At 42.6% G+C, this 25,974-nt stretch overlaps 1 protein-coding gene across 1 annotated transcript in view; it reads right to left on the bottom strand.

Moving 5' to 3' along the window:
* The window catches only part of znf407 (zinc finger protein 407), a 147,515-nt gene extending 121,955 nt beyond the window's left edge, over positions 1-25,560 (bottom strand). Inside the window, exons 1-4 of the mRNA XM_056380770.1 lie at positions 25,483-25,560; positions 22,856-23,581; positions 20,366-22,633; positions 12,568-12,682 (exon numbers count right to left, since the gene is read on the bottom strand). Of these exons, the coding sequence (XP_056236745.1) occupies positions 12,568-12,682; positions 20,366-22,633; positions 22,856-23,513 (3,041 nt within the window). The 5' untranslated portion in view covers positions 23,514-23,581; positions 25,483-25,560. The remainder of the gene's footprint in view (positions 1-12,567; positions 12,683-20,365; positions 22,634-22,855; positions 23,582-25,482) is intronic.
* Between the last annotated feature and the right edge of the window lie 414 nt (positions 25,561-25,974).

Genomic DNA, 25,974 nt, shown 5'->3' with positions numbered 1-25,974 from the left:
GGAATGTTTTTGTTTTTAGTTTTTTTGGGGGGAAAAATCAGGATAAAGCAAATCAATTAGGCTCTGCTGAAAATCCCTCATCTGGTGTAGCAGAGCTGTGAAACAGTGTAAAACTATTCTCTCTCCCTCTCCAGAAAGGTTATCGCATTGTATCTTATTGCCTTTACCTGCTCCTATTCACTGTGAACATGCACTGATTTGAATAAGCACCGCTCCAGAGGCTCTCTTATCAGATCCCAGACGGGTGTGCCAACACAGCAGTATCAGGTACACACCATCTCTCTTTGCACCCCCCCCCCCCCCCCCACAAAAAAAAAGAAAAAAAAAAAAGGTTAGAAGAAAAGAACGAAAAGAACGAAAAGGAAAAAGAAGAAGAAGAGAAGAAGAAGAAGAGAGTATTGGTTCATCTGGAATGTGTTGCCTGATAACACGATCTGGCTATAATCACATCCAGGCTTGATATGCAAAAGTGACCAAAAGAGGAAAGCAGTTAATCCTTCTCTGGAAATGATTCTCTTCTCCTGAATTCCTTTTTCATTTTCTGTTTTACACTTTTTTTTAATACCCGGAATATATATTCCCCAACTGCTGACCAACGGACTCATCAATATATTTCACATGTAAAATGCACAATATAATGTAGTGAATTTTTAAGTGAGATATTATTAAAAAAAAAATCATTAAGTGGTGTGATAAAAACAAATTGTAGATCCACTAATGTGCAACAATTACCCACCGAAGGCATGATATTTTAAAGATTTCACTTCATTAATAGCTTGCATCGGGACTTTCTTTTCTCACTATACACAGCCACAGGAATACAATTCCCTAAAGATGCACTGGTTTCCAGTTTCATGTCGTTGTTTGCTTTTTCTCTGTTAGGGGAAAAACAGCAGCTCGGGAAGGCATCAGTCAGTGAGGTTAGCGAGCGTGGTAGCAACATGACCTCAGAAAATGTATCGTCCTCGGGTAGGTTAAACACACACAAACACGGACTGAGGCCATGCTCATTTCCCCAGTCCTCTTAACAGGCTAACCTGCTCTCTTCATTAGGGTGCTGTGGGGACTTATCACTGTGTAGTCTTTGTCCTTGCTGTAATTGCCCTTTCGGCATGTCAGCCCCCACCCACCCACTCACCGCCGCCACCATCATCACGGCAGCCCCACACCCAGCCAGCCAGCCAGGCAGCCAGCCCAGCATCAGCCCCCTTGTGACAGGCCTGGTGAGACGGCGGTGCGGGGAGCCTCTCCTGAGACCTGCTGATCGGCCCCTGAGGTCCACCGGTATAGAGAGGCTTGTCCTAGTTAAAGCAGCACCGGCAGGGACACCCCTCTGAATGCTACGTCTGCCCTGCCACAAGCCCAGCCTCCAACTCTGCTCATTTACTGCTGCACTAACACCCACTGTGTAGTTTTACCAAAGAGACAGGGAAATATTCTCTTAACAAATTTTTCCACTTTTGAAAGTAGGACTTTGGCAAGCACTGGACACTTGAGCACATTAAAAAGTCATCTCAGTTTGTAGGCATCTGCACATTTAATTAATTGTACAATGTAATGTACTCGTAATCCAAAACAAATCAGCTCAATCTATAGCAAAGTTTTGCTTCATTATCTTACTTCCAACAGCTCAGACATCACCACTAACATGCACAATTACACCTAACACATATTCTAGTTGCATTTTACCTAAAAATGAAAAATATCAATTGAGATAAATGTTAAAAGAGTCACAGATTTGAAGAATCTTCCAACAGAAAGGATAGAATCTTAATTGCATTTCATTCATGCAAGAGATCCACATGTACCACACACCAGGCAGTCACAAATGCAAATGATATCTTTGACTGTGGGTTTCTAGCAAGTTGAATGGCGCCATCTAATGTTCAAAGAAAAGACTGCAAGACCTGAACACCAGCATCTGTTTCTTTCAGCTCCAAGCTGGACTCAAAAAAACAAATTCGTTTTTGGGGTCTATTCGAAGCTTACGTAGCCTGTGAAAGTCTAACTATTCAGATTTTTGCTTAGGGGGGGGGGGGGGGGGGGGGGTGGATGGCAACAGGCAGGCTTTGAAATGACCATAAAAGCGGGAAGAGCGAACTCTCTTAATTTGAAATTTAACTGTAATAGACACAGAGCTATCAGTGCTGCAGCATAATCCTGACCTCTGTTTGTTTTGCTGAATAAACAGAATAAATGAATAAATGCTTCCTCTTCACATGGCATGCTCCTCCTCATCACGCTCAACGGGTTTTTTTCCTGCGGGGTAATCGATGTGTCAGCGTTTTCACGGCCGGCTGCAGGGGTTCAGACCCGGGCCGCGGTCTGGAAGAGCTCGGTGGCACTGGGGTTAACATTAGTGCAGTCGTGGAGGAGAGCCAAGACAATGTGGCTGACAATGGGGTCTACGTCCTCTCTGGCCACATGTCCAGTCCGCTTTCCTGCAGGCCTGACACTTGTGGATACCGGATTGGAAGGCAAGCACCTCCCCCCAAACCATTTCCCTCCCTCCTTAGATTTTATCCTCCTCAAAAAATTACCCCCCATCTGCCCCTGTCAGGAGCTTCGACACCGTTTGGTCGCAACTGTGCTGATGAAGAGATTTTAGTGGCAGCCACAAAGCCTGATCCTAACCTCCCACACCACTAAACCCAACATCAGCTGCTGGGGCCGCAGAGGATGCAGGGAAACAAACAGCAAGATATAAAAGAGATCTGACATGCAGTATAATGTTTTAATAACTTTGTTGCACCACATCTGAAATGCAAACACATTAAAGTGGGCACAGTGCCCCTCTCATTAAATACACAGCCGTGCAAACATTATCTACCCCCCCCCCCCACACACACACACACACACACACACACACACACACACACACACACACACACACACACACACACACACACACACACACACACACACACACACACACACACACACACACACACACACATTCACACGAAGACCTCATTGCCTTTCTGCATCCCTGCATCCATCCAACGGATGCCACCAACAAGCCTTGGGAGTTTTTCTACGCGGTTGTTTTATGGGTCCCACGGGGCTCGGAGACAGTGAGATGTGGCTATAGCACACAGAGGATCCCAGTCAAGGACACAGGCAGCATCACTCACTCCGCCATTATTTGCTCATATTTAAAGCTGGGGGAGGCGCCGGGGCCACCTGAGGGACTGTAGCTACACATGCAGAGGAGGGCGGGTGATTTCAGAGTCCGACGGGTGTGCTGAGCGACTCAGAGGTAAAGGAGACGCAACACAGGAAAAGGAGGGAGAGAGAGAGAGGGAGTGACTGAGGGCTTTATATGTCAGCCCGGTGATACCAGCGTTTTTATGGCCGAATATTTTTCCTCTTGTCAGAGCTGGATAAGGAATCACCATAAGGTTGGGGAGCATGAATATTGCCCTTGAGGGCCCACTGTGGCTGCTCCTGTTTATGGTTGACTTGCAATCAGCCACCGATTCAGGACCCACAACCCCTCATCCATCCACGTCAGCAATTAATCAATTAAACGGGCGGCGGGGAGGAGTGGGATCGGCTAGGTGTGTTAATACAATAGCCTGTTAAGGTTGATGTAATTTCATCACTAATGTCACCCATTCATCAAGGCTTATTATCGGTTTCACATAGACAATGGTCAATATCACTTCATAAATCTGAGGATCATAGGGATCTCGTGATATTAAGCCTGAAGGATGGTCTGAAATGATGGACTACAGAGACATGAGGGCCAAAGTTAATGTGAGAGATTATAAAACAGAAGTACAGACATCTATGTAATCACTCCGCAGATCTGCATTAAAAATGGAAGCCTGTTTATAAAGATCGCAGCTGACAAACACCATCTGAGAACAGTCCTGCCCCTTCGATACAGTTTCATAATGTACAAGTCACCACATAACTATCTATTCTAGGACTGTCAAGCGCGGAGGCTATGAAACTTCAGTCCGCATTCTGTTTCTGATTAATCTTCATAGCTTGAAAAAAAACAATAAATTTAAACCCCACTACGGATTCATGCTGGGCCCCCAGACCCCACACAGAGAACCACAAACAGGATCTTAGACATATCCTGCCTGATTAATCCACAATGTCATATGTGCAGCATTTTATCACAGAGGACAGTGTGTGGCTCTGTACAAAAGTGTGTAAATGGGTGGGTTTGTGTAGGCGGAGGCCCTGTCCGCTTGTGTGCCTGGTATGAGCATGTGTGGGCCAGACTACATGTGATACACAAAGTGAGAGCGGTATTTGGCGTACCGATGCATATGAGGGCTTGGATCACTAACAGTGTTTTTTGGACTCGGGCCACTGACAGCTGACAGTTTGTGCCAGTATTTCATAACTTTAAATGTCACCATTTTCAGGGCCAAAATATCTGAAACTTACAACAACTCTGTGTTTCTCCAGGAGACTTTCGTTACAGCCTTGGGCACAGCGTTGTAACAAAAGTATGGGACATAAAGTATTATTATCTCACATTTGTAATTCTTATAAATGACTGTATATTCCATCAAAATCACTTTTGTAATGGTCTTTTCCCTACCTATGGCTCCTGTTGCATGCTCAGCCATTGGAGTTTTTCTTGGTATTTTTTCTTCTATAATAGTTTCGGCTGAGTTAGACACTGCTGATTTTCTGTGCTCGTAAAGCTCACTGAAACATTATAAGTTATACTGGGCTATGCAAATGAATTTAACTTGACCTAACTACTAATCATAACCATAATCCACATATAAATGTTTGGAATCTAATCAAATGGTTTCATTAGACTTAAGGGCTTACCTTAGACAAGCAGCATAGTGTAGATTAATTGCACAATAAATAGAGTATGTTATCAAACAAACTGCATCATATCCATCATGTCAGTGGGACAACAGAGACTGGCTGACATCCAGGTTTTAACAGAGGGCCAATACCTGCCCTGCGTATCGGTCTAATCCTACTAACAGCTTCAGTCAGACACAAAGAGAGTCCCTTCTACCCAAGTCAACATTTCCCCAGCACTCCCAGCAGGTACATCAGCTCAATTATGATGATGGCAATGACTGATTGCATTTTACCTCTCCCCTGTTCCCCCAATAAGTCTGGCCATCACAGAGAGAGAGAGACAGAAGAAGAGAGACAGAGATAGCAGCGTCATCTCCGGTGAGCTACAAGCATCCAGATGCCAGTCTCCGGGACGGTATCAAACATCTCGGTGGCAGACTCGCCATGAAAATAATCTATACCTACAGGAAGTCAATTAAAAAGTGCCAGGGGAGATTAAGAGCAGCGTGACAGCTTTTCGTCAGGCCACGGGTTTCTCTGGGAGAACCAGCGTGTTGTTGCATGTCTGCTGCGTGAGTGAGTGCAAGGTAAAGTGTGTGTGTGTGTGTGTGTGTGTGTGTGTGTGTGTGTGTGTGTGTGTGTGTGTGTGTGTGTGTGTGTGTGTGTGTGTGTGTGTGTGTGTGTGTGTGTTAGTAGTAAAAGACGTAGGAAAGCGGGCAGCGGTGGTGGTGGAGGGAGGAGACAGTTGCCGAACACCCTTAAAAGCCCCTTCATAAATATTAAAAGGGCCCTTGGCAGCCGGCAGCTCTGCCACAACTTTGCAAACCAGCGTAATGTGTCTGTTTGCGCTGAGAAAGGACTCAGTCCGGATATCAATTAAATCAAGCGTTGTCAGTCTGATGGTCCTCTCAATGGAGGGACAGCCCATTCCCCTCTACACATCAGCTCAGCTTTGTGTCAACCATCCATCTCTCATCCTCTCTCCCGGTTGCCATCTTTATCAGCCTCAACTCACTCACTCTTTCTCTCTCTCTCTCTCTCTCTCCCTCTCTCTCTCTCTCTCTCTCCTCCTTCTCTCCTTTGCTCTCTCCCTCTCTGTCTCTCAAGCAGCCGGTAACTGAATGCAGAAATTACTCTCCCCTCCACCTTTAACTCCCACTAAATCTTTCCCCTTTTCCACTTTGCTGAGCAGGGATATTTTATTCCTCCATCAAATATGCATCCCATTAATTAAGTTAAATTACTCCTGACTGCCAAATATCCCCTGCCCCGATGGGTGTCAACACAGAAATGCATGACTGTGAACCTGCAATGACACGGCCCCAACACTTAAACATGAGTTACAGCCTTTTCCAGCTCCATCCATGGGCAGATTACCAGACACTTTGGGCTGCTGGAATTAAGCGCCATTCGCCTCCTTCCCCTCCACCCAGCTTTTTAATAAGTGCACAATGGATGACACTCGCACTTCTGACAATGAGAGGACTGATATTTTAATTACACCCCTTTTTTCATCTGCCTTCCTCTTCATCTTTTAATTGCTGCTGTTAATCACTCATTAACTTCCCTCTCTTTATTTTTTCTCCTACAATATACCTATGACATGATTAGCTCTATAGAACGGATTGTTCAGCAACATTTTTAAAATACTTCAGCTACTTTAAAGGATAAAGTTTCTAATTCCTTTATGGAGGACCCGGTATTGGGCTGGAGGGTGTGAACTGATTTCACTCATGTTTCTCCATCGAATGGAGCGAAATTGCCTTTGTTAGCACATATTAATCTTTAGAAGGTAAATTCAAAGTGTATAAATGCTATCAAGATAGGGTCTTTTAAGTTAAAGATCACTAACTCTTCATTTTTCTCCTCGGAGTGCTGCAAGTTAAGATTTACCAAAACAAAAAGTGATAATAAGCTAAGAAAGGCTGAGGCCACAAGAAGTTTAATGTTTTAGAAAAGATGCTACTGAGGTCATACGTGGTGCAGACAACAGCCTCTTAACTTAGAAAGTCCTCAAGAGTAGTATAACTTACCATCATAAGACTATGTGCTGTGTTGGCTCCCTAGCTTAACTACGGATCTTGCCGTGTAGCGTCTGGACCCAATGTTTTGTTTTTGTTTGTCTTTGATTAAAGGGAAATGCTTTGATTATGAAGCGCCCCCCCCCAGGCCCGTGTTCAGGGCACACTAAAGAATATGAAATTGTTATTAAAACCTAATAGGACTGATCTGCTGACAGAGATTTCTCGCTTTGTCTCTCGTGCTCAGGAGACGCTGAGTGGGGTCCCATTCAAATGCTTCAAAAGCCTCCGTTCACCAACACGAGACTGACCGAGCAAACAGACTTTATCTCCCTCAAGTACTTGTGCTGTGCAAGTTGAAACGCAAACTTAATAGCATTCAGTGCTTTTATCTGCTAAGAGTTAGGCCTATAATCTAAACTCAGCTAATGAAGGCATATGTTTGTGGTCGTCTCTACAGCTGAGAGAAATCTGCGAGGACACGTCACTTGTGAGGAAATAAAGTTTGACAATCTAGCTCCAAAACAAGTATAAAAAGTGTAAAACTGTACACTGCTGGATTTATATTGATACATTGATGCTGTCTAGAATTGATTTCTCTCTCTCCTCTCTTTTACCTCTCTTGCCTTTTTCTGTGTGTGCATGTGTGCCTGTGTATGAGTGTGTTTCTATTGCAAAAAACATTAATTTTACAAACATCAGCCCAAGGCTACTAAACACATCCAATCCATTATGCTGTGCTTTATCGTGTTATGGGGGGTAACGGGCTGTAAAGCTGTCTTGGTCATAAAGAGCGATCGCAGAGTGCCGAGTCAAACCAGAACGCCGAGCTCTCCAAGCCATACGCAGCCCTCGTTATCATCAGAACAGCTCCTTCACATACTTAACCTTTCCAGACCAGCCTTTCTGCATTATTTTCCAAATGACCTTTAGCGTTACTTATTTCATTTCCGATAATGGCACACTAAATTTAGTTAAATGCATCAGAGCAAAATGTGTTTATTTTGGTGCAGACGACTACAGTGACTGACAAGGACCATGTTCCCAGACACAAACTCTAAAGTGTCCGAGGCAGTAAACATTAATACATCTTCCTGATGGGAATAAATACCAGGCCCTGTGTCAGATGAGCACACATGAATGAGATGGATCACAACAGGTAGAAACAGGCCATACACATCTAGATATACAATAGATATATGAACATGTGGCTGCCATTTTATATCTATAAGTTCACTGGAGGGCATAACCCCCGGGTCAAAGTTAGTTCACCACCATTTTAGCTTTAGCCTAAGGTTAGGGTGAGGGGCAGGGTTAGGGTCAAACTATTTATTCATCTCATAAATAAAGATATTAATGAGATAAATTCAAATGCAAACCATGATAACTACTGTTTAAAAAGAAGTAAATAAGATTGGGAGTAGCCCGCCTTGAGTTGAGCACACCAAATCTTTTATATCCTCTTACTTTACAATCCACCGTGTGCATATTTACAGGGATCTGAAGGTTGAGAAAAAATACTAATGAAATATGCAAACACAAAAGCCGTACTGAATCTGACTTGTTGGGGGAAAATAGTCAGTGTTTACATCTGTTGTGTGTTAATGAATTCATAATTCCATTTCCTGCCAACACATGGTGCACGCTCGTGGTCACAAACAGCTAAATGATTTAGGACAGTATCAGCTTTCAAAAGGTCTAACTCTAACATAAATATGTAGCTACCCTAGAGCTGTTGTACCACAGACACAATCCCTCAGCCTGCAAGGAGCAGTGTGTTTAACGTCCTTGCTGTATAAGCAGAGGGGGTGGGGTGAAGGGATCTTAGTGAAATCGCTAATGTACGTGATGATTAAGTGTAACTCAAATACCGAGTGTGTTGTTCGTAGGCCTGACAGGCAGTAATTTGGTGTATTATATTCTGCAGTTTTAATTGCACGCCACCAACGTGTCCCTCTGACACGTTATGAAGCGATGATGTACAATTATTTCGGGGCGGCGGGAGATCAGTGGAGTGACATTATAATCATCCTCATAGGGATCCCTCTCTTCATCTGCAACAACCATTAATGTTTAAATGGGAGGAAGGGAGTAAAAAAAAAAAACATAAAAATAGTTCTCATGGAGTTCTAACCAGAATCTGTTTGAGGATTATAGAGAATCACGTCAGGGGAGAAGGAGAGGGGTGTGGATAGACAATAGAGGGGCTGAGTTAAGTGACGGCTTTCTCTGGATAAGCAGCAAGCTAAGATGCTTCTCCACTGTCACTGCCAGGCCTCACACTACTCATACAGGCCCGGGCATTAAGGCACATTATAGCGGATGAGCCACGCAGGGCGGAACTGATGGGCTATTCTGGGAACAGACCAGACAATCTCACAAGACAGGGGGGACATAAAAACCCTGACATGAGCCAGCCCCATCCTGTTAACAGTCAAATCACACACACAACACCCAACATGAAATCATGACTATATATACTCTCTCCAACACTAAGTCAAGAAAACTGAGACGAGGGAGGGAGAGAAGGAGGGAAAAACACAATGCAGCCTCCTCCACAGAGAAGACGAACTTTAGCACGTCGCAAACTTTCTGTGTTGTGAGCAAGCAACGGTTTTTAAGTTTTGTTCAAATTCCTGAAGTGACACTATGAAACGGGCAGCTTATGACCCATAATCATAAAATGGCAGTTCGCAAGAGAACAATCCATGTCCATGATAGTGTTAATGCTTCTAAGGCCCAGGCTGAGATATTAAACCAATGCCTCAAAGCATTTAGACTGTTTATGCATAATTTAACACCTACAACAGCACTGCTTGTCCACTGCATCTTTGGGGAGGACGAGAGAGCGGGAGGGTGGAAATGCTGAATCCAGGGCCTTTCTGGTAGATGATGGAGGAGAGGAGGAGGAGGCTCATTAAGTGGCCGAGCCCCACTGTGGACAAAACACGCCGGGAGGAAATACAAGAATCTGCCGTCTCACATGCTGGAGGATTTTTTTTAACCAATTAAATATGAGAAATCTTATCTTGCAATGTAACAGCCAATTTGTGTTTTTCTGCTGTTTTTTGCACCTTAAGAGCTCTTTGTAGGCAAATTAAGACGGATCTAAAGACAAAGATAGGCAGATAGATTGGTAGAAACATAGACAAACAGACATCTGGAGGAAGTGAAAGAAACGGCAAGGCGGAGACAGAAAGCCTATAAAGTGTTAGCGATGATGAGCGAGGCTCTGACCACCGCGCTCAGGTCTGATTGGCAGCATGGTCAAGGGTTTCAATCTGTCCTGGCCTTGCATTTGCATTTGTTAATTAAATGCCACAACAATATGATCTTTAACTATCAACAACTTCCCCTGCTCCTGAGAAGAGACCAGCGGCAGTGAGCTGAAGCCAAAGTGAGGTGGACAGCTAAGGTGCAGCACATACATTCGCTCAGTGTCAGCGGCGAGGTAATCTTCCGGTCTGAAAGTTTAACGAGGAAAACACGGCAATCGATGGCGGTGAAGAGCAATTTTTTTAAGGAAAGGATAACGAAAGAAAAAACACACACAATGTGCTGAGCCGATGCTCTACAGAAAATGGCAATAAACTAAACCCACAGAACCCCGTGCTACATGGAGGCCCAAGAGTCTAAAAGCATGAAGTAAATTAATGAAATTCAAATTTTATATTTTAACGAAGCAGCCATAGCATAGTGCTGTGCTAATTGAAATGATAAATGGTGATTGCACACAAAAAAATCCAGAAAAACCTTTTTTTGTTTAAGTGAAATGTTGCCCCGTCATTAGTATCTGCAGGAGAATGCAGAGCTTAATCGCACTATAATCTCACTTTTCTAGGTCACCCAAAACAAAACGAGTAATCACATTACGCATTACACCTGAAACACAGTCGTCCATTAGTAACATGCTTTAGATTCAGATTAAGGGCACATCATCAAACGTGAAAAGTTTGAGGAGGGGAGCGGGTCATGTGTATGTATGGCTCTGTCCTTAATGAGGGTGTTTCTGGGGGTTTCTTTGTGTTTGCTGCTCTTTAGTCAAGAGGAGGGATGGCCTGGTGATCAGTCAGTACTGAAAGCACACACAGGGCCGATTTGTCACCAGTGGCTGGCACTGGCAGCACACAGCTCCTCCATCCACATGATTTGTGAAACCAGGGGCTGTATTTATTAGTCCCATTTAAAGGCATATTGGAGATCTGTTCCGCATGTATGTGTGTATATGTGAGTGTGTGTGTGTGTGTGTGTATATCTGAGTGTGTGTGTGTGTGTGTGTGCGCGCGAGCGTGTGTGTATGTAAAGCTAGACGCTTGGTCAAAGCCCAACATATTTGCAGCACTTGGGAGAAGAGGGTTTCAGCTGGAGGGCTTGTGAAACATGAGCCTTTCCTCTCATTAAAGGAGAAGCTGTGTTTAAACCAAAGCTTGTTTGCTCCTGCTGTAATATGTTTGCGAACATCAGCGGGAGCAAATAAACACATTCGCTCTGTTCGGCTTTAGAAGAACAAAATAAGCCTGTGACTGAACTAAATGGAACGGTTTACACAGAATTACACAGAGGGAGAAACTAATAACTCTACATATGTCTTCATCTTAGCGAGTGGGTAGCAGCAAAAGCTCGATGGCACAAAGCTGGAAATCCCACAATTTGCTCTATTCCCCGACTGCATGTTAAACAGCTTAACACGTCCATTTGAACATGGCAAGGCAGTGAGGAGGTCTACCACGGGAATGGAACAAGCCGAACACAACATATGGTCTACATGTAGGGGGTACGAGGTAGTGGGATAATAATTGTGCTCGTGCACTACTGGGTATTTATAGGCTTGTGGTAACGTACATAAACTTCCAATTAAGATTATTTGTACAGCTGAAACCATGAAGAAGGAAAAATAAACTCCATTTTGTTTACCTTTAATTCATGAGGAAAGTTGAGTGGGAGCAATACATTTGTCATTTTAAGAAGGGCCTGGTAGCAGTTAAAGGTTAGAGAAAGTTTATTCACACATTAAGGTGAGACTATTACTAAAATCTTTGAATTAGTTTTTAGTCTGTACAGCCCTTTTTTCCCCCCATTTTCTGGTCTGAATAAATATTAGCATGTGTTTAGTGTTTCGACCAGAAAATTAAAAAGGTGCCAAAAGGACACAAAGGTTCTCTGAAAACATAATGAAATTCTTTGGATTAGCAGCACATTTAGGCAGCGTAAGGGAAGGTTTTATTCATTCATTTATTTATTTTACAGATCGAAATCTCTCACAATTTAAAAAAAAAGAATCTACCTCAGATTAGTAGCAAACCCATCCCACCTCTCTTACTGCATTCAGACGGGGTTAAATTGGTTTGAATCATAAATAAGCTTGAAACAAATGCTACTTAAAATTGGCTGTAGGAGGAACACATCGTTCGCTGGCTCTCACTGTCTTCAATTTCAACTCTCAACTCAAAAACTGTGCCAGCTGTTCTGGAGACCGGAGCAAATTCCTCCTAAACCCACCGTTTCCAGTGCTTACACAGGCAGCAGGAAATGTCATCATCTAAATGTTAATTAATTGGTCCCTGAACTCAATCAGGCTGCATCAATTGTCAGGTGGCTGTTTTTAGACTTCTAAGAATATCAGTCGAACACACGTGTGCGCGCGCACACACACACTCACACGCTTAAAGATTAGGAGCACACTAGTTATTTACTGAAGGACGGAGAGTTACAAAGTGTCTCCAGTCACTTTTAAAAGCTGTTTATCCTTGTAACTCACCCACAGATGTCACATTTGTACTCTCGCATGCCCAGGTGTCTCTTCACGTGGTTCCTGGCGTCTCCCAGCTGAGCTGTTGCGAAGTTGCAGATCTTACACCTGAAGGGCTTAGATCCTGCAAAACAAAGTATGGAGAGTTCACATGCCGCAACAATATTGTGTTTGAAAGAGAAAAGTTGCAAGTTTGATAAAACATGACATGTACAACAGCTGGGCAGAAATTAAATTTTACATTACAGATCATTTTTCAATGCCAGGCTTGTAAGTCTGTTATAAGTCCTGTGCTAGGACTTCAACCTACTTCGAAGCCACAAAATGACTTCAGAATTATAAAAACACATGCCCTTACTCCCCATAAAAACTACAGTCACACTCCAAGTGCCAGGCATCTCTTCTTTCACTCTCTATCTATCCTTGTCACTCTCCTTCATCTCTTACCTACTCTTCCTTTGCCTGTGGATGCGTAAATTGGATTCCAAAGGTCAGGGCGAATACGTAAATCAATTCTGTGTGCACTCACTACCTCCCGTTCCATCATTAAAGCGCTAATCACTCTGGCGGGCTTCACAGGGAGGTTTCTCCCTAATTATTGTCATTAATAAGTCCAGAGGGCGGGGTAGCGTTTGAGAGAGTGGCAAAGCTTCTGCCTGCCATCCGTCATTTAAGAGCAGAGCTGCGAGGGCTGATGCCTGCGCTGTCGGTGTGACGCACAAACATCTTCAGGATTAAAACGGGGAACCGGGTCCTTTACAACAAATACATAGGAAGTATGTTTATACAAAAAAAAACATGTGTTATACACATGACTGTCCAAACAAAACGCAACTCTAAATTTAACAAAATAATTTAAACTTACTAAATTTATTACTAAAATTAAACATAAGCATGTGGCAAAATAAAATGGAAACTATCCCTTGCTCTGGTTGCCTGAGCCAGATTTAGGCCAGTATCACACGGTGCGACACTCCAATCTAAGTGGCAGCCTGGTATGATACCCACATACGCATCTTTGAGCAAACTCTCACCCTCTCCCAGTGAATATCCCAAGACGTTCTACAATATTTATTCCAGGGGCAGCCGCTGATTTGATTAAGCACTTTGTGTAGATTACTAATTCGTTCATGCACGGTTCACTTGCTGTGAGCTGGAAGTACGACACATCGAATTTTGAGCCAGTAACGAAGATTGAAAGGCAAGTCTGTGCTAACAAGGCCCATAAACACAGGGGGCGGGTGGGGGTCCACACATGGGCAACAGCAAAGCCAGCCTCTGCATTTACATGTCCCTACAGTATATTACACACACACACACACACACACACACACACACACACAGTTACAAAGGCACACACACTAGAGCAAATAAAGGCAGATAAACAAATAAAACCCCTATACATAACTGCAAACTTCACACCAAAATGTGCAAACACCTTCACACACACACACACACTATCACACGACAAAATCATCAACACCCGTACAAAAAAAAAAAAGAAACAACAAAAAGTCAGACATACACATTCACACCACACCCACCATCACACCTACACATACCTACATCTAAATTCAGAACCCCACCTCACACCTATGTATGTGCATGCAGACACACACATTAAATTCACAAGACATAATCACCCATGGACAAACAGAAGGAGAGACAATAATTCTCTCTCCTTCTCACTCACACACACGTCCTAAAGTTGAGGTGAGAGAGAGGCGTGTGGGGAGCTGATTTGTCCAGATGGCTGGCTGAGTATGAGACATGGCAGAGAGGAGAGAGATGTAACGTCCCTCAGTTCTCACATCTTATCACATTAATACTCCACCACTCCACTTAAACAGCCTCCGTGAAACTGAAATTGACCATCAATGCAGTGTCATGTTAAATTAATATTGCCATCCACATAGGGGCGATGGTTCCTTCACATCCCAGATGAGACAGGGGATGACTAATTCATTTCCTGAGAGGAGAGGAGAACCTCATGCAATGTTTCACCACACACACACACACACACACACACACACACACACACACAAATGTGATAACTTGTACATGCCATACAACCTTCAGGTTCGGAGAAAGAGAATAATACATGATAATTTTATATAAATAAATGCCTTCATTATATTTATTTCTACAACCAGCTAATATACACTGTTAGCACTTGAGTGTGTCCCAATTTCCACCATGGGTTGGCTGCAGCCCTACCGCAGTTTGTGCAACAAACATTGTAATAATCTGTCACACTCTGGGTCACAGATGTCCAGTCAAAATGTATTTTTATCACTCACATTGTTTTCGATTATTATAGCCAGCTAAGAGATCTATTTTACATTACAGTGAATGGATTAGAATGCTGATAATGTACTGCCATAAATCACAGAAATATTAAACATGAATCTTTTTAGGGATATTTGAGTTGTGCACATTGGCAACCAGTGAAAAGATACTGTAACTACATGTTAGTGTATTTTTAGAGGGGAAGAGAAGAGGAGAAAAGTGCCTCTTCCTCCTGCAGTGGCAGCTAAACACAGAGTTTGATGGCATCTGTGGAATAGTAGGCAGGAAATAAAAACAACAAAAGCTTTTAAAATCTGCAGCTGGATTACAGAGATACTCCAGTGATAAAACAAAGTGGTTGATTCACCAAAGACACATTAAAAAAAAAGGATGACAAAATTGAAGCAGCAGGGTCCGAAAGATTCTGAATTTTAGTCCTTAATGTGCTTGAAGCTCCAAAAGCATTGGATCTTTAATTTTCCCATAATGCAACATCATTCATTAACCCCCTGCTGCCTAAATGCTCACTTCTTTGAAAACAACCTTCTATTAAACATTTTAGTCTCAAGCCCAGGTGGAGATGAACCCGACGGCACCAACATTTTTTCAAACTTTGAAAGTTTCCTCCACAGCCACAGGAGACATTATGCAACTGTTTTCACAGGCTGATGTACAAACTGAACTTCGTGTGGTAGAGAAAGGCAACAGATTCATAATGGTAAACACCTGAACTACATGAAACACTTAAGGCTGCCAGATTTATGGAGGTTGGGTGTCTTCACTACTGATGGCCCATTGTTAGAACAATGAAACGCATTTTTTCTGAAGGACGGCTTTGGGTAATGCAGCTTAAATATCTGTATGTAGTGCTGCAATGGAAAAGGCCAGAAAACTGAAGTCTCTAATTGGCTAAAGACAACTAAAACCACACCTCTTTCCCTCAGGTTAAAAAACCGCCAAACACCTGTTAACATTAAGACAAGTAATAAATAGTAGTGAAAGACCAGGATTTGCAAATTTATAACCTAAACAGCACAAACCAAAAATTTATTTTTGGAAAGTCCCATAAATATACAGTACATATGACATAACAGTAAAAATGAAATGTTTAAAAGTGATAAGCACCATCAAACTGATTTACTGTATGTCACTGTCAGTGTCCTACAAACAGGCATGATGTACTATAAGTCTTTGTCAACGAGAAAAACCTTTCTGTCCTGGTCTTTCATTAACACGGTCTCTAATGTTTCTAATGTACCTCTGGATCCACAGTCTGCAGAACAATGTCTGGCAAGATATTAGGGCATGATGGTGTTCGTACTGCAGCTGAACAGTTATTAGTGGAAGCCCCATTCGTTAATGATGGCAAGTGAGCTGAAAATCATGTCTCTGTATAACTCGGAATTGCAGGCCAGTGTCTGTGGGGTGTCTGGAGAGGGTGAACAGTGCCAATGGTGGAAACTGCTCTAGTGATGGAGTTAAAAGCTGCTGTTCAAAGTTCTGGTCACCACAGTCGTCCCTGGTGTTTACCCTATCCGCCATCCTCTGGAGAGTCTGTCTGAGAGAATTGTTGCTAAGTTTGACCAGCCCTGTTCTCATCTCACCAACAGTTCTCCTGAGAGATGAGTTGTCCCCCAGTGCCTTCTTGTTGTCCTGTGCCAGCTCATTCAAAGACTTCTGAAGCCTGGAAACTTCCCTCTGAACACACTGTTTCACCAGTTCCTCCAATGGCTGCATGGTGACCGCTGCAGCAGGAGGCATTGTATGGAGAAACAGAAGGTAAATCTAGAGCTGTAAATACTTGTCTTGTACCAATCTACTTCCTATTTTCACTTTGACTCAGCTTTCAGCGTTTCATATGCATGCTCTTCCTCCTCTGATCCTTACATGTTTTTCAGCCATAAATATTCCATGCACTGAATAGTTCGATGGAGAGTGATAGTGATGGTTAGTATAGACGTCATGCAGATGAATCGACATCTCATTCTTCATCGTTAAAAAACCCTTTGGCATCATATTTTCATTCTGAATGTGCTTTTTTTGTCCGTTTTGTCCCATTTGGGTCTGGGGGCTAGTTGCAAAATTGACTTGGGCTTAGCAATAGTCAATAATAATCAGTGCTTTTTTAAATACTTCTGCAAATGATAAAAGATCAAATCCTGTGGGAAAACACCAAATAACTTCAATGATATAAGGATCTAAGAAGTTTCTATATCAAACTCCTGTATTGGTTAAACTGTGCTCATTACCATACATTATGTTCAAAAGTTATACGTGTTGAAATTCCAAAAAATCCTGCCATAAGGCAGGCAGGGAGAATGCTTCCCATTTTACTTTTCAGTTATTTCAACAAACACATATCACATCCTGCGTGAACATGCATGCATGGCATGTGTGTCCATTATGTTGAGGCTCAGTCTGAGGTCAGACAGCTCACTCCAGTGAAAAAGTGACCAATTTACCTCAAAATGCAAATTCCAGCTGTACCCTCATTGGCAAAATGCAAGCATGTGTATGCGTTTCCTTTAAGGGACAAATTGACAAATCTGTGTGCAGCCTCCCACCACCGTCTCCTGATTTCACTGATTAATCAAGTGAATAAAAACTAGGTCTTAATTAAAAGGATGTGGACATGCTCCCAGCCCCGAAACTGGCAGACCCCCACCGTGCTCCTCCAGAGCCCCACAAACAAACTCCCAGAATAAACGACCACCATATAAAAGGTGAATAATTCACTGTAATGAGGGAACTTAGCAATAACAACAACTTGCATATGTTGTCAAAAAATAAAGAGAAATAGGTGCTTCTGACAAATAAGAACAGCATAAATGAAAGTGGAGATGTAATCTTATAAACAAGAACGTAACTCAATTGAATAAAAAGAAGTAAACCTAAAAAACAAACTGTTCATCATTTGAAACCTGAGAACGTGCCCTTGACTTGAAGCCATCTGTTGGGACCTCAGCGTCACAGCTTTCATTTTCTTAAGTAACACTAAGGAAGTGACCTCAAAAACTCAAGAATTATGACACAGGGTAAAATCATGAATACATATAGACTAACCGTTAATAAGAAGAAAGTGGGAGCTCAACATTAATCATCAGGATTTTAACCTCCAATTCTTACAGCTTTAAGCAAACTGATTTGAGCAGTAAGCAGTCTGACTTTGGCGCACAAGGTGACTGGCATACGTATCATAAAAAAGGACAAAAACATTCGAGTTTCTTTTGAGTTACATTGTTCCTCTGCCCCAGCAAATACATTGCTTTTCCTACTTATACTACAGAAGTAACAACATATCAAGGTACTTTACAGCAGCACATTTTAGCCCATTGCAGTTATGGCCATATGTTGAAATAATGGAGTGAAATCAGCACTTTGTTTAAAGTTCTTGACCAGTATTCAGTGAGGCCATGTAGGGAATATTATCTCTGGGTTTTCTGACAAGAACTACATGACAAACCAATAATACCTGCACAAACCATCCACTGTCAGTGAGTCCAAAAGTGGAAACAATCCCATTTTATCTCCCATTCAACAGACGCTTCATACAAACACAAAGACACATACACTCATGTACACATGTGGTAAGCACAGAGCATAGACTTCAATTAAAGTCCCATTAAAGTTTGGGCTGAAAGGGGGATGGACCATAGAAGGCAACGAAGGGCATTTATTGATGGCGCCCTCACATCTCGTTCCTGCATTAAGTTGATTTTAAAAGCAATTAATACACATGGTCAGGGAAAAGTAATGGAGCGCCCTACGTTCTTAACCTGCCGGACATTTCGCAGTCGAAGCCCTGAACAACGCAGCCCTGCTTTGCATTATAAATGACAAGATAAATTTTAATGGATTGAGGATAATCAGCTAGCCATGAAGGCTGACATATACACACATTCACTAGGCATACAAGTGCTCACACACATATACACAAACATGGACGTACAGACACAAGGGAAATTAAAGGCTTTGAATACGTCTGCATTGATTATTTTAAATTATTAGCCCACCTCTCTTTGGACCTGCAATGCTTTTAGCCTAAGCTTTAACACATTTACAGAGACTTATTGACTATAATTACAACTGAGTCTTGGTAATGGACACATCAATTATGAGTCGCACATGTCTCTGACCAAGCGTTGCTCAGGGAATCCCAATCTGGGGTCCATTAGCGTCTCTCCTGCTGGTCTGAAGCTCAATCAATCTTTACCTTCATCTCTACTGAAACAGCTATTACCTGGCTGCAGTAGATAGTAGCTTTAACATTAGCCTGAGCTGCCAAAGAAGAGGCTGTATCTCCACACTCAATACAGTTGTACCTAAAAACAGAGGCCTAATAGCTGAGCAGCTACACAAAGTGATTACACCTTTCCTTTTATGATTTTTAGTCAAACTCAATGTATTCAAGTGCTCATAAAACGCCTCATAAGAACCCCAAACCAGATCGATATCAGCTACAGGAGGTTCAATAATTTACCCAGCAACTGTAAAGTTGTAAAATTATATCTAAGTAAATATATTTTTATTATTTCTTTTCTTTTTTTTATCAAAATCTTATTTTTAGTCCATATAAGTTTATTAATTGCATCACACTGCATCTACAATATATCTAACCAATTTGCTAGTTCAAATACAGTGTTTGCCATTAAGTACCTAGACTGTGGTGACTGGCACCAGTCTAAATGGTTTCAAAATGAACCAAAAATATTTTTTTACACCTCTCCTATACATTGATTAATTTGTGGCGGTCAACCACAATATCAACACTGACCATGGTTTTATTGATTGTATTTTTTTTAATATTTCAAATGGGTTAAATTATTATTAAACTGTAAGCTGTGGGCAGCACATTGATTTGCCTCCTTGCCCCGTTCTCTCTCTCTCTCACAAACATGTAGACAACGGACACGTCTGTCATACTTGGACTGGCCATTGGAAGCACTGGTAGTAAACTCACCACATTAGTGGGCCAGTGGACCGTCAAGATTTGCTACGTGCAGGGACAGGGCTCACTGGCCAATCACAATGTGTTATCGACCCTCACCGACCCATGTCAGTAATGGTTGTTATTTGTTTGACACAACATGAAGCAATGGAGCTGTATATACTGCGGTTATTCGTTACAAATTTTTACCTTACTGTATATACGCTATTATTTAATACTGTAATTAATTTAAGGGAGCGCCACCCACCCCACAAATACAGTCTGGTTCTAATGGAAAATATTTGCAGGGAGATAAAATATTACATATTAAAATATATAATTATGAATATCTTCCTAATAGTGTCTTGTCATGTAGTGTTTTTAACAAATTTGTAGTGGATTATAGGGTTAAGATGCTCCTTTAATTCATCTTCTTTATTTAATATCATATGTAAAATGAGTGGTGATAGCTTTGGCCAGCTTTTGCATGGAGTACATAGTGCACTGGTGTCCATATAGACAGTACGTGTGTGAGACCCAGAGAGTAGGAGAAGGAAAGAGTGTGTGAGTAAACAGAAGCAGCGTACATACCTGTGTGTGTACGGATGTGTGCCAGGAAGGCCATTGAGTTGCTGCTCTTGCACACCTTGCCACAGTATTTGCACACGCTGCCCTGGTTCTCCTCACGCTCACGGTTGATCTGCTCCGTGTCCTCCAACACGTACTTGTTGACCTCCCTGAGGAGCTCCTCATGCTTCTCCTTAATGTGAACAAACAGATCCTGCTCCGTTTCGAAGCGGTCCGTGCACTTCACACACTTGAAGCTCGCTCCCCCTTCAGGCAGCTCCTCCACGCTATTCTGCTCGTTGCGTAGGTGGGCAGCGCTGGTCAGGTGTTGGTGCAGGTTGCTTTCGGTGTAGAACGATTTACCGCACACCAGGCAGTGGAAATGCTTCTCCTTGGATGGATGCTTCATTGAGATGTGGACGTTGAGACCACTGATGCCGTCTGCCATGAAGCCACAGTCCTCGCAACGTATGCGACAGCTGCTTCCTTTGGCTTCTTCTCTCACCTTCACTTCCTTGGGCTTGAGCTTCTTAACATATGGAGAGCTGGGGGCTGGGTGGCCAGAAGGCACTGGTGAGCCTCCAGTCAGACATATCACAGTAGCCTCGCCTTCCAGAGATAGACCTTCCTGCATTGCCTGTTCCTGCTCAGCAAGGGCCTTCATGGATACAATGCAGGCATCAAAGGGAAGGGCTTTGGACATTTGTGTATCTGAATGAGAGCTGTCACTTTTTGCTTCTACAATCACCACATCTGCATTTAAGTGTTCATCGTCTGCCTGTTTACCCCCTTCCTCCTGGCTCTCTTGCTGTGCAGACTGGTCAACTGCAGGCTGAAGGTCTGCTGGAGCCTGCTGGGGTTCAGACAGTACTGTAAGGCTAATAGTCTGGTCGGTTGGATCTGATTCGCCACCAGAGTTAGATGTAATATTCTCTGCTTGCTTCTCATCTGCACTACCAGTGACCCTAACCACAGCATCGACAGGTCCTGTCGTGACGGAGGGTGCATCTGTATTCTGACTTTCCATAGCTTGACTGTCGTCAGAACAAGATTCAGACTCTTTTGTGGGGCTAGGTGGTTCACATTCAGGTTTAGAGTTTTCCCCACCGAGCTCAATGACCTGCTTCAGCTTCAACGGAAGTGCCAAAGCTCTTTGTCCCTCACCCCCCACCGGCTCCAAGTATTTCTGGCTCTTCTGTTTGTGTTTCTCTGTGTTTGCGTGGCGAGACATTTCCCTGCTAGTTACGGCATAGTAGCTACATGCTAGACAGACATACTCAAAATCTTTGGTGTGCTTTCTCTTGACGTGGAGATGGAGGGAAGGGATTGATTGAGCAACAAAATCGCAGTGGCTACAAGCATTAACAGAGTCATATTTACTTTTTTTCTGGCTTGTGTCTGACTGACTCGGCTCTTCACTGCTCTGTTCTTTAGAGGCTGTGCTGTTGTATTCCTGCTCTTTGTCGGTGGTCTGTGAGGCTGCATTTGGTTCCTCGGCTTGTATACTTGCGGGTTCTTGCGGTGACGCACTTGTGTGATTGTTAACTGGGTTTTTATTGGCACACTCTTGTGTACGTCTAACATGTTTCTTCGTGATACAGTGACGATCCATGTCTCCTTTAGTGACGCAGCTGTAGTTGCACAGAGTGCAGCTGTATCCATACTCCTTGCTGTGTTTACGGCGAACATGAACACTGAGGTTGGTGGCATTGGACACAACCAGGCCACAGTATCCACAAGTGGTCGTGGACCCCTGCTTCGGTCTTCCTCTTTTCTTTCTTGGGGGTTCAAGCTCTAAATCTTCCACCTCCACCAACACAGCTTTAGCAGCCTCCACTGCGTCTTCAGTTTCCTGGTCTCCTTCTGTCAAAGTAGCTACCCCTTCTCCATCAGCCCTATCAGCCCTACCAGTGTCATCATCTATATTTGCACCATCCTCAGCACTGTCTCTGTTTACACACTCAACGTAGACTTCAAATGAGGAAGATTCCCCACTTTTCCTCCCTTTCTGCTGCTGCATGTGGCTATCTGAGGACAGGTGAGTATCCATCCACTCGGGAGTGGCCGAAAAAAAGTTACACAATTTGCAGCGGTACCACTCCTTGTCCACGTGTTTGACTCGAGCGTGGCTCTCTAGCAGCGCAGGGGTACTGACCCTAAAATCACAGTGTGCACACTTCAGCTGGAACCTGCTGTGCGGATGTTTGGGCGCCACTCGTGTTGGAGTAGCCTTCACAGAGTTGCCAGAATCCTCGGTTTCCTCTTCATCATCCATGTTCTCATCAGCATCAACTAAAAGACATTTCATAGAAACACTTTAAGTCTTTTCAACCGTCCAATTTAAGACATCAGGTAAAATAAATATCTGCAGTCATAACTTATAATATACTATATATACTAATAAATGCAGAACAAGAAAAAATAGACTTGTCTCAAAGGAAAAAATATTACAAATGTTATATTCGGAGGAAATTCGCCCAAAAACGACTGGTAATCAATTACTAAAATACTCACATGTGTATGGGGTGTCTTTGGTGTGGTATCTCTGAATATGAACATCTAAAGGAGCCTTGTCCCTAAATTCCTGCCCACAGTAGTTGCAAGAGTGAATCATCTTAGGTTTGGGGGTTCGCTTGCTTACTCTTCTTTCTTGGGTAGGGATCCCCTCCTCTTGATCTGCCTGCTGTTTGTCAAATACGCTTTGCTTTTTAGTTAAACTCTTTGTGTTCGTGCCATTGTCACTGGCTGCTGATCTCAATTCCAAAAAATCCGACTCCTGGTTTTGTTTAACCTCAGCACCACTTTCTATCTCCATGTCTTCCTCCTGTTGGTTTTCAGGTGGACTGACATCACTGATATTTTCACTTTTTGCAGCTGGCTTTGCAGTTTTATCACTGTCCTTTGAGTTCTTTCCATGCTTTCGTGCATAGTGAATCTTCAGTGACCTTGGGCATTTGGCTGAGAAGCCACAAATGGTGCAGAGGTTATCCCCATCTTCAGGTATGGAGTCTGGCTGCAGCTTCTCAGCGAGTTCCTCGTCTGCTTCATCGGGCTCAGCAGTCCTGCGGGGTGAACTGGGTATTTTACCTTCCTCCATTTCCACATCGTCTGGCTGCACCTTCCCACCGGTGTCACTTTCAGCCTCCTTTGGTGATATCAATGTTTTATCCATATCATATCCTGCGATAATTACATCTAACAGTGCAGTCGACTGTTATCATCAATGCCGGATCAAGCTTCCTGGGGAAAAAACAAAAAAACAAAAAAAAGTTTTTTAATCTGAAACACAATTCAGTGAATAAAAGAAAATTCTGTAAACAAGTTAAGTGCATTAGCCACAAATTGGGCAATTAAACACAAGCTTCTCATACGTGATCAATCCTTCAGCAACACTGTCATACCAAACACGAGTAAATGTCGCCATCTAGTGCTTCCAGACACAAATTGTTGCCAGCATGAGAGCAGTGGGTTGCTGCTTATTAGATGAGCAAAACACATGGCCACTGTAGTCACACTCATTAAATGGACTATACATGTTAATGCTGGTTTAAGATGCATCACTAAAAGCCTGTAAAGTGCAGCTTAACATTTAAATATGAATAACCATAATTCAAATGTGTTGCACAGCTCCAATAGTTTCAACATTTGTTTTTTTAGTGGCAAAGATGCAATGTAATTTTACAGTGGCTGGGAGAGTGTTTTTGGTTTCTTTGTATTTTCAAGTTTCATTTAGCCACATATTGTCATTAAACTTATGTGTTCCTTAATGTGCCTGTGTTTAAGTAATCTGCAGCTGTTTTTTCTAAATGTGATATGTGTTGTCAAAGTGATGACAATTCTTTATTTTCTTGTGCTTCGTGTTTGATTTCTTAAACACAAGCTCTCTCAAACACCATGTAATACAGTTTGAACAAAATATAGGGGTCGTTTTGAGCAATTAATATGTTGCAGTCATTTTCTGCGATGCATACTTGTCACAAAAGGAAATATATTAATGCTTAAAATCCATTATTGTCTAGATTTTGTCATTTTAAAATTTGTAAGGATTTAAGTGACTTTGTGACTCTTTTACCAAAATTCACGAGTTCTATTAAGCCTCTTCGTACTCGCAAATCTAAATGCGATACCAATAATAAAAATGATCTTAGAAGTTCTGATCGGTTCAGACAGGTTCAGGAAGTACCAATGGGTACTTCATGAATGAGCTCATTGTGCTCACTACCGCCATCTACAGTGTGTTATGGTAGAACACGACTGCAGGCTTAACAGAGGGAGCAACATACCAAGACGTAATTTTCAGTAATGTGCTATTTATTTGATCCAAAGTTCTATGTATGGCAAAATGAAGAGTGGCTTCTGTGTGACCTATAACGTGTTATGTGTAATTCATGTTTCCAAGATTATAATTGTGAGTTTGGTATCAGGTTCCCGCTAGAAGGCAGAGAAACGACCATTATCTGAACAGAAGGCAAAGGGATCAGTTGGGATAGCATTCAGACATGGACAACAAACACTGGGTCTGCCTCTGGCAGAGCTCCGTGTCTATTTAGCAAGACTACGAACACAACTTAGCCACACTGTCAACTTGCTAACTCTATCTGGGTGAATTTCCAGCGGTTTAACACCAACTGCCAAGCGTAAGACATTAGCTTAAAAGTAATGTTAAGTTAGCCGAACAGGTTTTAGACTGCACGTAGGAAACTGCAGCGACAACGCAAAACATCCGTGTTGCAATGTAAAACACTGTGTGAAAACTCTTTGCATGCCGTTAATGACTGTTTCACTGGGGATCAAATTGGGTTAACTTGTTGTCAGTAGTGCTGTTGGTTACCGTGGCTAACATGCTAACTAGCAACATGGTTCCTCAATGTACTTTGAGATACGCACAGCGTGTCCAATTAAATTACTAGATCAGCCGCATAGTCCAATCACAGCAGGATAAAGGCGGGTCTAAATCGCTACAAGGCTTGGAAAACGACGGCAGCACAGAGGCCCAAAAAGGAGGCTAACATCGACCTCTAAAACAGTGGTCTATATTACCGAAACAGTGCACGAAAACAACCCAGAGAGTCGTATACCGTTTCAATAAAAGCAACTCGGTTAATAATTAGGCAATGCCGTCAAATCTTAAGTAAACTTACCTCTTGTTATACGACTATTTTCACCGTCCGCGCTTTTTGCTGCTAGACACAAATGGCGTACCGTAGCGCGAACCATGCGTCACACGAGAGGGCGGTTTTCCTGCCCGCGGCTTCTTTTTTTCTATATCAGCTGATTTGGTCAAATGCTGCATTCATGTTCCTTGGGAAAAACGAAAATAAACACACATAAAGTAACTGCAACATATGTCACAATGTCACAAATCTGTGTCATTTGAAGATTCATTGGAAAAACGCCAAGGTTGAAATTTTTAAGATTTGGTTGTTGCTGCTTAACACTGTAACTCTACAAAACATCTAATCTGGATTTGATGCATTTAAGGACATATTTTACACATAGGTTTGACAGTGAACAAAGCCACTGTACGTGACCAGCCATGTGAAGCTCTAAGCATAACACTAAAATTAATTTTGTGCATTTCAGTTTAAAATGACACACAAAATACACACACACATTGACTGACATTACGGTTC

The sequence above is a fragment of the Seriola aureovittata genome, chromosome 7, assembly GCF_021018895.1.
Source record: "Seriola aureovittata isolate HTS-2021-v1 ecotype China chromosome 7, ASM2101889v1, whole genome shotgun sequence".
Lineage (NCBI taxonomy): Eukaryota > Metazoa > Chordata > Actinopteri > Carangiformes > Carangidae > Seriola > Seriola aureovittata.
Note: the sequence above shows the minus strand (reverse complement) of the source record. Positions and strands in the feature narration are given on the sequence as shown.